The sequence below is a fragment of the Colius striatus genome, chromosome 1, assembly GCF_028858725.1.
Source record: "Colius striatus isolate bColStr4 chromosome 1, bColStr4.1.hap1, whole genome shotgun sequence".
NCBI classification, from domain to species: domain Eukaryota; kingdom Metazoa; phylum Chordata; class Aves; order Coliiformes; family Coliidae; genus Colius; species Colius striatus.
The window spans coordinates 194,219,419-194,232,504 of NC_084759.1; the positions used below are offsets into that span (position 1 = coordinate 194,219,419).

At 40.6% G+C, this 13,086-nt stretch overlaps 1 protein-coding gene across 1 annotated transcript in view; it reads right to left on the bottom strand.

The window, feature by feature from the left end:
* FAM185A (family with sequence similarity 185 member A) overlaps nt 1–13,086 on the bottom strand; it is a 48,775-nt gene that overhangs the window by 7,407 nt on the left and 28,282 nt on the right. The window contains exons 6-7 of the mRNA XM_062019422.1: nt 12,167–12,262; nt 9,787–9,921 (exon numbers count right to left, since the gene is read on the bottom strand). Coding sequence (XP_061875406.1) covers nt 9,787–9,921; nt 12,167–12,262 — 231 coding nt within the window. The remainder of the gene's footprint in view (nt 1–9,786; nt 9,922–12,166; nt 12,263–13,086) is intronic.

The following is a 13,086-nucleotide window of genomic DNA, read 5'->3' on the forward strand; positions in this document are numbered from 1 at the left end:
CTTACTACATAGTACCAAAATTTTTATTATGGGCTAGGAAATGTGGTGGTTTGACCCTGACTGGACTCCAAGTGCCCACCAAAGCTGCTCTATCACTCTCTTCCTCAGCTGGACAGGGGTGAGAAAAATACAGTGAAGGGCTCATGGGTTGAGATAAGGACAGTGAGAGATCATTCCTGAATTATCATCACAGGCAAAGATCATTCCCCAATTATCATCACAGGCAAAAGAGAGTCAGCTTGAGGAAACTAGTTTCATTTATTATCAGAGTAGGATAATGAGAAATAAAAGCAAATCTTAAAACCACCTTCTCCTCACCCCTCCCTTCTTCCCGGGCTTAACTTTACTCCTGGACCTTCTCCCCATAAGCAGTGCAGGGGGATGGGGAATGGAGGCTGCAGTCAGTTCATCACACATTGTCTCTGCTGCTCTTTCCTCCTCAGGGGGAGCACTCGTCACATTCTTCCCCTTCTCCAGCATGGAGTCCCTCTCATGGGAAAGAGTTATCCATGACCTTCTCCACTCTGGGTCCTTCCCACTGGCTGCAGTTCTTTATGAACTGCTGTAGTGTGCACCCCTTAGACAAGGTGCAATCTTTCAGGCACAAACTGCTCCAGTGCAGGTTCCCCAAGGGTCACAAGTCCCGATAGCAAACCTGCTTCAGCACAGGGTCACAGCCTCCTTAGGGCATCCCACTACTCCTGTGAGAGGTCCTCCCCAGGTTGCAGGTGGATCCCTGCTCCCCTGTTGCCTCTATGGTTGCAGGGGCAGGGCCTCACCATGGGCTGCAGGGAAACCTCTGCTCTGGGCCTGGAGCACCTCTTCCCCTCCTTCTTCATGGACCTTGGTGTCTGTAGAGTTGTTTCTCTCACATATTCTCGCTCCTCTCTCCAGCTGCAAGGTTCCCCCACCCCCTTCTTAAATATTTTATCCCAGAGGTACTGTCATGTCACTGATGGATGGGCTCAGCTTTGCCCAGCACTAGGTCCATCTTGGAGCCTGCTGGCATTAGCTCTATTGGACATAGGGGAAGGTTCTAGCAGCTTCTCACAGAAGTCACTCCTGCAGCCTCCCTCTGCTACCAAAACCTTGTCAGCCAAACCCAGTACCCACATCTACATTAATCTAAGTAGTCTGAAAAGTCTTCATCTTTACAGTAAACGCAGAAGAGAGATGCAAGACCTGACTTTCCAGACAACCAGCCATGCTACTACTATCACTGCTTTCTTATGATAATCACTAAAAAAACTCCAAACCCGAGGTGTCTGTCTGTCTCATATATTTCACAAACTTTGAATGCATGGTCATGCTCTGAAAAGCTCACTGTAAAACAGAGGAAAAAGTTCAACTTATCTTCATCTTACAATTAAGACACTGAGGCCAAGAGAGAATAAATGACCTTCCAAATTTATACAGAAGGTTTATGACCAAATTGGGAATTAAACTGGGGTCTCAGTGCCTTTATCACAAGATCAACCTTCACTTTGGTTTATCTTTAGAAAAATATCTTTTCTTATTACATTAGTGTTCATATGCCTGAGTGAATACTAAGTTTAGAACTAATTTGAGCCTGGAATAGCATGAGGGATGGCAGGGAAGCAGACTGTGAAGCAACTTTGTAAACATGCTCTGCTCTGACCTGTAACAGCTGAAGTTAAATTTTGGCCATGTCAAAACCAGTGGCACAACTCCAACTGACATCACTGGATTGGTTTCCTCAACTCAAGCCTCTGTGCCAGAACTTTTCAATAGCATTTCAGCGCTTTCGTACTTTTAAGTGTGATTAATTCAAGATTCTGGGCCAAATGCACACCAATTCACCATCAGGCAGAGGTACTGCTTAGGAGCATGGGGTTTTCAGAGGAGTCCAACACTGACAGAGTTCTTCCACTGAATGAAGAGGTGTTTCAGTGTCCTTTGTCAACAGACTACCACATGTCTTCAAGGATCTCCATGTGCATGTCCTAGTACAACTTCTGCACACCCGGTTGGCTCCAGGCAGCAACAGCCTCCATTATCTTTGGTCACAATACCATTCTTACTCTAAGGCATAATCCACAGTTCTCCTCCCCATCTAATTACAGACATATCTATGACGGTCATCACAAAGTTGGGCACATGTGTTCCACATGAAATCTGTTAAAATTTAAAACTTCAGTTCCCCAGAAAGCTTTCCTGAATCATCAATTTGCAAGAGTATTGCAGCAGAGAATACACAACTAGAAGGTTTCAGACAAAGGCTGTCTTTCAAAATCTGTCTTTTAAGTAGAAGTAGCTCTTAAAACATTAGATCACTCTGAATTTTAAACTGGAAACAGCCTTCGGGTGTCAGAAAAATGAACCAAGAAAGAAGTGAAAAGGAAAATTTCAGCTGATCTCTTCACAGAGGTGTACAGCAGAGGTGAAAAGACAGCTTTTTTTTGTTTTCTACTAAGGATAAAGGAAATAATAACTGTAGGGCAGAGATACATTTCCAGAAAGCATACATCAGAGTGCTCAGACTCAGTTCCTCTCTTGTGTTTTTGTCACTATGGCTTGTACTTCTGTACAAGGAACAAACACTGACACACAGAATGAGTCCTGTACATGAACAGCTTCATGCACTACTGCTACATTTTTGTTAAAAAGATAAGAGTTTTGAGAAGCACAGAAACAAGTTAACAGGAGCTGGTTTAAATCTCTGTTGTCTGAGTTCTGTTTCTCATTTTGCATTTGCTATGTGAACTTAAAAAAATGTTTTGTTCCTTATGCTTCTTTTGGAGATTTGCCTGTGAAGGGAAAGCAGAAAATATCAAACTGCCTGCAGAAAAGGGTGTCAAGTTCCACTCCCTAGGGATTAAGATCTTCAAACTATTTTAAGGTTATTAAGCCTATTGCCAGTAGTAGGTTCAAACCAAGCTGAAGGTATTTAAATAGCTTTGTGTATGAGGCGCTAATCAAGCAACACGGTTTAGTTGGGAACCTTTTGATGACAGTTTGGTCTTGACTGTACTCATTGCCTGTACTCTGAATACTATGGCAACATAACTGAGGATGACTTTGCTAGCACAATTAAATCATGGAAGCCAACAGCCTGTTAGATTGAGGGAGGATTTCAAAACCCATCAGTCAAGACAAGAGTCTGAGCTCTAGAGAAGACAGATACACCCGTGCGCTGTGTGGCCACTGTTTCAGTTTGACTTGCAGAGAAAAAGGGGGTTTTATCCCCATGGATGGTGTCTAAAGGCAGAGAACACCTTTGCAGAACTTTATACCACCAAGTACTGACTTTGTATTCATTTGTTTCCTACAGGCTGGAAAAGTTTGAGAGTTCAACTTTCACAGCATAAAACACACAGAGAGGAGCATATAAAATATGTTGTTCACTGGTGTTCTTAGAACTGTGGTATATCTCAGAAAGGCTGTGAACAGTTTGAGATGAATGCCAGCTGAAACCAATAAAATCTGTAGGACAGCATCTCATCTAATGTGTTTTATAAAAGCTGGATGAACTTTCTATTTTACTAGAAGGAATGTAATCTTTTCCAGATAGAACCTAGGCCTTTGTTTGTTTGTTTTTTTAAGAGACTGCTTAAGGATCAAGGCTTCACAGAGGGACAGTGTTTAGAAGGACACTGTAAAACAAAGCTCTTCCCACTCAATTCTAGTGGCAAAGAGTCAATAAAAATTGCTTCTAGGAAAGAAGGAAAGTTTTGAATAAGTGTCTTGAGAAGAGAGAAAACAGGGAGGGAACACAGCCGTGGACAGCGGTACTCCTGGGACCAGAACTGAATCTCTGAATGCAGCAGACCCAAGTCAGCTGCACAGTCGGAGGAGGAGTGCTGCACTTGGACAGCTGTTAAGTTTCAGCAAAATCCCTAAGTTTCAGCAGACTGATATAATACAAGCTGTTTCAGTTACTTCCCTTTTGAAGGCAACTTGCTTTCCTCACACTTCACTGCCCCTTCAACTGTGTTTGTATGTAACCCTGGCACTCCATGCAGGTGAAAACCAGACACATTACCTTAACATAGATAATATAGAACTTGTGATAATGAAAGCAACTAAAGACATCCACAGAGCTTTGTGTGTGGTGTATGAGACTCCTGCAGTCAGATCTCCTTGCACCCAGGCTTTGCCACACTCCATGGTACTTCATGGGCCACTCCCCCAGTACTACTGTATAAGGAGCCATGGTGTGAGCAGTGAGAAGTTATTGCTCAAGGCAGGAATCATCTGTCTACCTTCCCTACAATCCAGAGGGGAATCCAGATCTAACCTCAGGAAGACACGAAAGCATTATTTCAGTGCGTGCTTGAGTGAGTGATTGTTGTAGGAGAAGGTGCTTCTCACCACAGTCTACCTGGAGAAGCAGTCAGGCTGAAAAGACTGGAAGTACGGTATTGAGAGAAACACGGCAAGTCAGAGACAGGACAGCAGTATCCATGTCCGTCTTTTCCAGGGGATCTGGTAATTAGAGAGGCTGACTCTCTCCAGAGGCACGTGAAGAGGAAGGTTATCTAAATAGTTCCTAGTGATCAAAATAATTGGATGCTGGATCAACCCATGAGGTAGAGGAGGATACAAGGGGTTAGAGAAGACAACAGGGAATTCCTCTTCACATTCATGAGAGAAATCTGATGGAAGGCATAAACTGACATGAAAGAGAGCCCTATTACCCGTGTGCGTGATCACCAGAAGGCATAGCTCAGGCAAACACTGTTCAGATGTGGCTCAGCAAAGCTCTAATGCTGCAGATGGGGCGGGATTAATACCAAAAGCTAAAAATTCTGTTAACTGCTGCAACTGTTGTCATGCTGGATAACACACGGAGCAAGTATGTCTCAACTTGGAAAAAGACAATAACTCCCAGAGTATGTTCTTTGTAGGAGTACAGGAAAATGCAAAGAGGTTGGTCTGCCAACTTGAGAAAGAAAGAATAGGGAGACATGGTCATCTACAAAGGCAAATATCCACAGACTCCAAGGAAAGGAGCACCTGTGACACTGTGGGACTTGTACCAAGGAAACTCATGCAAGTGCTGAAAAGTAGATGGAGTAAGTGACTGCCAAAGTTAAAAGCTTGCTCGGCACCAAGCAGAGAGATGGCATCAGGGCAGAGGTTGCTGCTGGATAGAACCTTGGCACTAGAACTGAGGCCAGGGATGGAGAAAGATCTGGAAATCAGATGAGTCCCTGGAACCACTCAGAGATGGAAGATTGACATAGTTTAAGAGTAAGAGGTTATATGCCAGACAATTAGATTTGGAAATTGACATCATCATCTACAAGGATCCAAAAAAAGTCTCAGAATGACAGCAAGACTTTTTCCAGTGAGCTTACAGTCGTCAACACACAAGCTGGCCATGGAAGTGGGAGGAAGCGTGCCCACTGGCTGCGGTTATTTAGTCCCCAAATTTATCCACCCACATGCTTCATAATCTTCCTTTGAGTTACTGAGGAGTCGGTGTGAGCAAATGGTCACATCAACTTTAGACAAGAGAAAATAGGTCTGAATGCATGGTATTTAACCCAACACAATTGCCTACCTTGTTCTTCATAACCTGCCAAACTGACAGACCAATGGCCTCAGACACATGCTTTCCACCAGAAAGTCCATCTCACTATTTAGCTAAATTCTCTTACTGTAAGGTCAAATTATAATTTCTAGTCCTATCACCAGCTGACAGAGAGCAATTTATTTCTTTCATCTCTGCAGCAATTCATTACATATCGAAATAATGCATTTTATTTAGCCTTCTTCAGACAAAAGCACCACTTGTTTTGTCTTCCCTCATTAATCATGTTTTCACGCCTCTAAACATGTGTTTTCCTTTGGAGTCTCTATAGTTGCCCACATCCTTTTTTCAAGCACTGGACACATTCCAGCAAAGTATTACTAATGCCATCTAAATCCATGGGATTACTTTGAGTTTTACAGAACAGTCACATTAATACACCATTTGATTTTTTCAGTTGTGTAACATTATTGTTTGCTGTTTACTGATTTTTTTACTGAAATAGTCCTTCCTACCTTCATACTTTGAACTTAAAATAACTTACTGGAAAAATTGCCTAAAAAGTATATAAACCAAAATTATTTGAATTGTAACCTTGCCATTCAACATGGTTGAAACCCCTTTGACAGAATAGTCTCCTAAGCTCCTTTTGTACTTAAATATTTGACAACTTTTAGCCTGATACCCTTGCTCTTACCACATATAGTTAATTATCTCCCCAGGCTTCTTAAATCAGCTGATTCAAGAATACAGGCAGACCTGGAGATACATGGAAAGCAAACACATAGAGCAGCAAGAGCTTTGCTAGGGAAAGGAAAAGAATGCCTTGACATGACTACTATCAGAAATTACTGGAGTTACTCAAGCACTCTCTAACTGGACAGCCAAACAAACACTTTCACAAGTGGGAAGTTGGACCAGTGCTGCACATGAAAAACCTTGTTTTATAACACATGTCATTATACCATACATACTACTTCTAAGAGTGCCTACTGATGTCAGTGGAAACAGATGTCTTATCCTTGCAAATTACTCTGAAGGGTAAACTCACTGGCACTGCTCTCCAGTTCCTGGAACATACTGATAACAACTTCCTTCTCCAAGTGACAGAGGAGCCAACAAGGCACCATGCTGGACCTTGTTCTCACCAACAAGGAGGGGCTGGTGGGGAACATGAAGCTCAAGGGCAGCCTGGGCTGCAGTGACCATGCAGTTTAAGATCCTTTGGACAGCAAGGAGAGTATACAGCAAGCTTGCTATCTTGGACATCAGAAGAGTAGAATTTGGCCTTTTCAAAGATCAGAAAAAGATACAAAGATAAGAGTACCATGGGATAAAGTCCTGGAGGGAACAGGGGACCAAGAAAGCTGGTTAATATTCAAGGATAACCTCCTCCAAGCTCAGGAGTGATGCATCCCATAAAAGAGAAAGTCAGGCAAAAACACCAGGAGGCTGAATGGATGAACAAGCAGCACAGAAATGAGGCCTACTGAGGCTGGAAACAAGGACAGGTAACTTGAGAGGTATACAGAGAAACTGTTTGGGGAACCAGGGATCAGTTTAGGAAAGCTAAAGCCCTGATAGAATTAAATCTAGACAGGGACATAAAGGGCAACAAGAAAAGCTTCTGTTGGGATAAAAGGAAGACTAGGAAAAATGGGGGTCCTCTATAGAAGGAAATGGGAGACCTGGTTACCTGGGATATGGAGACCACTGAAGTACTCAACAACTTTTTTGTCTCAGTTGTCACCACCAAGTGCCCTTTCTATAAGTGCAAAACATATTTTCAGTCTCAGCACTCTGCCTCTCTAGAGCACCCACTCCAGGCTTTCAACATCTTGCTTTGTCTAGATCCCTTGGCTATCTTGCAAAACCCTGGTTGTGACTGCTTGTGGGATTGTAGTGTACTGACTTCCCCATTCAGTGTGGAAATAGGAGCCATGAAGCAAAGTGATGATGTGCATCATAACCACTGTAACAGCAGTAGGAAAGGCTTTCCTAGAGTAAGTGACAGACTAGGTTCATGTTTATTCATGTCACAGAACTTTATCCTGTCTTCCCACTGGAGAGCCTCCTCTCTAAAATCTCTCACAATGTTCCCAGAGTCAAATAAAGCTTCCTGAAAAAAGTTGGCTCCCGTGTTAACCACATGAGAACAGGCCAGTTTCTGAAAAATCATCTATTTTTAAACTAACCTTTGAGCTCAGAAGCACAAAAATCTAAACTGCCATGCTCTTGTGATACAGAGCTTGTTTTCTCTCCACATGACAAACCCCCTCTTCTCTCTCCATTTTATATTTCTTCAGTTTTAGCAGCAGGATAGCTATAGATTCTGTACCTAAACTTTGACAGTGGATGTTTCCATGGCATAGAAACAGGATTAAATGATTTTATTAGTTCAGAATCTACTTGTACAAGAAAATTCTCAAATATCACCTTTAAGAATATTGCTGAAAATGGAGGCATAAGCAGTGGGCCTGCACAAAGAGTACACTGTCCTCTTGGGAGAAGCGGGAAGCGAGGAAGAAGCGGGAAGCATCTCCCTTGCCATGCCAAAGGAACATTACTGACTTGGCAAAAAAAAAGGGAAGGTAGTTGCTTACTGTTTTGCAAAAGGAGTAAAGCACTTGTTAAAATCAACCACTTGATCTCCCCTCAGGTGTGCTGCTTTTTACTGATCAGTGAAGAGAAGAGCAAGATGCTATTAAACATGGATCAACATTACGTGAGAAAACACTCAAAGCTAAATGGCAGGTATAAAGACAGATGAAGATGTGTTAATTCAGGCCAGCATTAGCTTAGCTGAACTGTATCCTGCAGAAAATCCATTCCATTTATTTACCTGTATTCCCACCAGTTTAGAATTATGTTTAATTTTTTTTTTTTGCACAGTGCTGTAACCTCTTTATACAAGTGATGATCAGTGGTCTAATCCTGTTACCTCTGTGCAATTCTTGCTGATCTCCATGCCTTTGGGATATGTACAGCTGAGGGTTAATTAATCAGAGCTGCTTTTGGCCTCAGCTGCCAAGATCACTTCCACACAGAATGGTGGGATGAAATACTGCATCCGCTTCAGCGATGACTGTCCTACATAAACAGTGACTGGGTCATGAAACCAGAGAAGCCATTCAGCTGTATGTATTTGAAACACCATTCTTATCTTATTGCTAGAATAACAAGATGATTGACTGGCCAGTGGTCCCCATTCACTGAGAAAAAGTGTTGTTTTACTGCTGAGGAGATTCATTCTCTAGAGCCTTGCTACCATCTTAGTGTCCCTCTGTAGGTTTCTAGCCTGAGAACTTCTGCCCATGTTTTTTAAAAGAAATTCTATTTAATAAGCACTTATATAAGCAGGCTTCAAGTTAAATTATGTACATACACTTCTAACATTTCCTGACTTGGAGATTATCATCTTGCATGGGGGAGGAAAAGAAGTTTCATGCTTACTTTCTTAAGTTCAAAAACCAAGAAAAACACAAAGCCTCACCCAGCCTGCTATCATATCAGGTCACACTGACATAACACATTCAAAAACAAGGCTGGACCCTTCAGACACGTTACGTTAATGTTTCCTCTTGAGCAAACTGAGTCATTGGTAACAACAACCACCTTAACTTCTACATAGAAGTGTCCAGAGAGGAGGAGAGAAAAACATACCCTGACAATGAATTGTACAACCGTTTTCTAGAGCATGAAACAGCAAGACTTGGGATTTTCAAGTTCAATTTTAAATGCACAAGAAAAATGCTTCCAGTAATTACAGCCACCTTTCCAGGTACTCTATTCCTCTATGTTCCAGCCTCTTCTGCTCTTCTCCCAGCTGTCTCCCTCCCATCATTTATCAGCATATCCTGCACTGTTAAACATTCATACTTCACATTTTAAAACATCCCAATTACTTCCCTCTCTCACCCAACAGAGGTAGATAGAGAAAATTTTTCATTATATTTTTGATAGACATTCCCTGACAATTTATTCTAAGTGGTTGTCTAAACCAACAAAGCAATGGGTCAAATTCAGCCCACAAATTCACTGGAATAATGCTGAGGATCAACTTGGCTCTAAGACTTTTGTTAGAGAAGCAGATATTTGGTAAATGACTTGTGAATGCAAGCAAAATGAAAAACTAATTTAGTATCATGGGGAGTACAATGGCACAAGCACACACTGTGAAACAGCTGAAACAAGAAGCCGCCAAGAACAATAAACTTCTAAGGAAACATAGATGCCTTTGCCTGAGGCCAGACAGACATTTATTGGAAGCCAAGATTAGTAAACCTTACCACTTATAGTTACGTGATCATCTTTGGAGGCACTCTGTGTTTCTTTTAACTGGATCTCTGAGCTTACATCCACTTTTCTTCCAGACAACTGTAAATAGGCTTTGAGAGAAGCAGGTACCTTGACTGTAATTGAACCTGGTATCAATTAAAATGAAAGCTAATTAGTTTAATAGTGAGATCAAAGCATGAAACAGGAAATTATTTAACTAGCTTGAATCAAATAATTGTTTCTTGGTTTGGGTTTCTTTAAGAGTCCTCAGATACAGTAACTTTTTTTTGTTTTGTCTCTGAAAGGATAAATGAAGTTAACTTCATTTATCATAACCAGAACACTGTATGCCACATCTAGAAAAAGGTGGCAGATTATTTCCTTGGTAGTCATGAAAATCAATATTGACATACTGCTAGCAACAGCTCTTGGTAGAGGATCCTATTGCAGCAATGATAAAGGGAAAAACCCCTAAGATATCCCTCAAGTTTTATGACTTTAGTTTCACCTTCTAATTACATATTTACACTCCTAAGCAAGGACAGGGGATTAGATAGGATGGTTAATCTAGCCGCTGCATAGTACCTTATGAAAGAATTGCTCCTCTGGAATGAGGAGATGACACTTACATACTTGTAACACCAGCAATTGTCTTTGCTTTACTGCATGGGGCCAGTTGCTCACTTCTTCCAACTGACGCAGGCTCAAAAGTGACTATCCAAATTAGACTACGTATCACTAGGATGTAAACTACTAGAAAATTGAAGCTTTAGTGGCCTCAATAATTCTGCTCTTGAGACTCAAAACAAAAATTCTGACTTCTGTTTCCCTTAAATGTATGTTTCTGTGCATCAGACTGAAGGCAGATACTGGGCCTTTGACCCACCCACATTAGTCGTATTTGGAATTACTCAGTCACAATGTTTGGAAGCTGCATCCTACACATTAAAACAAAGACCTACCAACATTCAAAATACACTTTCTGTATACATGCTCCTTAGTTTTTGCTCAATTCCAAGATTCTCTTTAGAAAAATACACAAAAGTTCCTTTAAATACATCCCAAAAGCTGAAGTTGAACACAATAAGAAAACTGAAGTTATAACAACTATGTAGCAGTCAGAAAGCAACCATAGCTGCGCAATTTAAATTCAGCAGAACCACTTGCCTGTGACAGTCCTGATGAACAAATATCTGTCAGTATAATTTAGGCCTAAATTTTGCTGGATACACAAAAGCCTTGGGATAGGAATGGGAATTTTTGGGTCCTCCTTGGAGAGTTGCTCAGCGATATGACTCATAAAATCCAACACACATGCAGTTAATTTATCACGGATGGGACATTTTCCACACTGCAGCTGTCAGCAGTTACTCTGAATTTATGGGGTAAATCAAAACAGAACTTCAGTAACTTTGCCTTTACTAAACTGTGCTGCCAGAGGAGAGGTTGGCGTGTGTTTTGAAAAGTAACATTAATTAGCTTTTACTAAATTTATATTCCTCTTTGCTACTCATTCAAAGAGACATTAGCATTTCACTAAGTGATTCAAAAAGTAACTAAGAAATAGTATCAATTTCTTTGGACCAATAGAAGCAGAACAGCTTATGCAGAAGAACAGCACATAAGGCATTTCAATGCATTTCCTTCATTATTTCCTTCTGAGTTAACTGCTAGGTTTTGACAGGGCACAGGCACTGTCTCACAGAGAAGAAGTAGGGTACCAAATACCATGTTCATTTAAGCACCTAGAATAGCTGACATGATATTAAAGTCAAGTATAAAAATGTTGTAGTGGTTTGGAAGAGTTTTCAGGATTTTTGTTGTTGTTGTTTTGGTTTGTGGTTTTTATTTTTTAAGCTAGAACTACCAAGATGTGTTCAGGGCTTTGTCATTTATAATATGATCTCTTCTGAATGGCAAGACTATGAATCCAACTCTAGGAGACAGCTTAACAAAAGTGACATTTTAATGAGGAGAAAAAAAAGAACAGTAGAGTAAGGCCCTGTCATCTTTGTTTTTCTGCCTTTCAATTTCAATAATAGAGAATTATACCCAGAAAAGGCAGGAAAAATAAATGCAAATGTGTGTCAGTTGTCACTCTGCAGATACATATATCAGCATCATGAAGTAAATGTGCTCAAGGCTAAGGAAGACTAATTCAAGTCAACTCTGCAGAACTCTGCTTAGTATATTTCCAGGAAAAAAATAAAAGTATTGAAAAATACAAAAAATCCTGTAATCCATTTTGAAGTATCTTTGCCCTGTACAGAGTTTACGGTATTTAGATACATCTTTCAATAATGAGGCAAAAAAGAGAAACAAAAAACCCCTTACCCTCTTTTCTTTTACATCACAAGCTGTCAGAAAAAATACTTGCTTTAGTTTGCTAACCTTTCTGGGATTTCAGATCCACTTTTCTTAATTGACTGACATAAACATCTATTGTCCCTTGATGTGTAGAAGCTTTTAGACTTCCATCTGATGAATCTAAAAAGAAAAAAAAAAAAGAGAAAACTTGTCTATCATTGACTCTTAAAATAAAAATGTTCTATAATCTTTCTTTGTACCTTCAACTGCTTTTGCAACTCTTCTGTGTTTGAGAAGTATCTTACATTCATTCACCCAGTGTCAGACTTCTCTTAGAAAACATTGTTTCTGGAGAGACTTATTTCCCAGTCCAGGATTGTTGCATACACTGGTCGCAAGGCCATACCCCTGCAAATGTTACTGGACTTACAGCATTTACAAGGCCCCAACAACACTCCCTTCTTTCTGCAAGGATGAACTTACCTTCATGCAAAGATCAAGCACAAAATCTGAACACAAGGATCTATTTTAGTTTCCAAAAGAGTTTATTTGCTCAGACTCTGCGCAGGGAGAACTTTACCCATGAAAGCTACTCCACACAAACAATGAGCAGTTGTGCATTGTAACATCTTGTTATACAGAACAGTGCATCAGGCTTTGTCAAGTCTGATTCGCTGCATCTGATTTCTAAGCAAATGTTACAGATAATCATTGCACTTTAATACATATATAGGAAACCAATATTTGGTCTTTGCCCTGGAATAGAGTGGCCTACATTTTCTTCTACATCTTATTAGCTCAAATTTATGAAATGAAGAAACATTTTTACAAAGAGGAAGCCTTCAAGAAGCCTTAACTGTATGCTTGAGAAGTAGTGTTTAATTACTTACAATGTATTACAGTTTAATATATAAATTTCTGCAATGTTGAAGTCCTAGAGAGTCAACTTTTGAACTGCTGAACAGAACTATAGCTGATAAAACCTACAAGGAAGTTATAAAGCA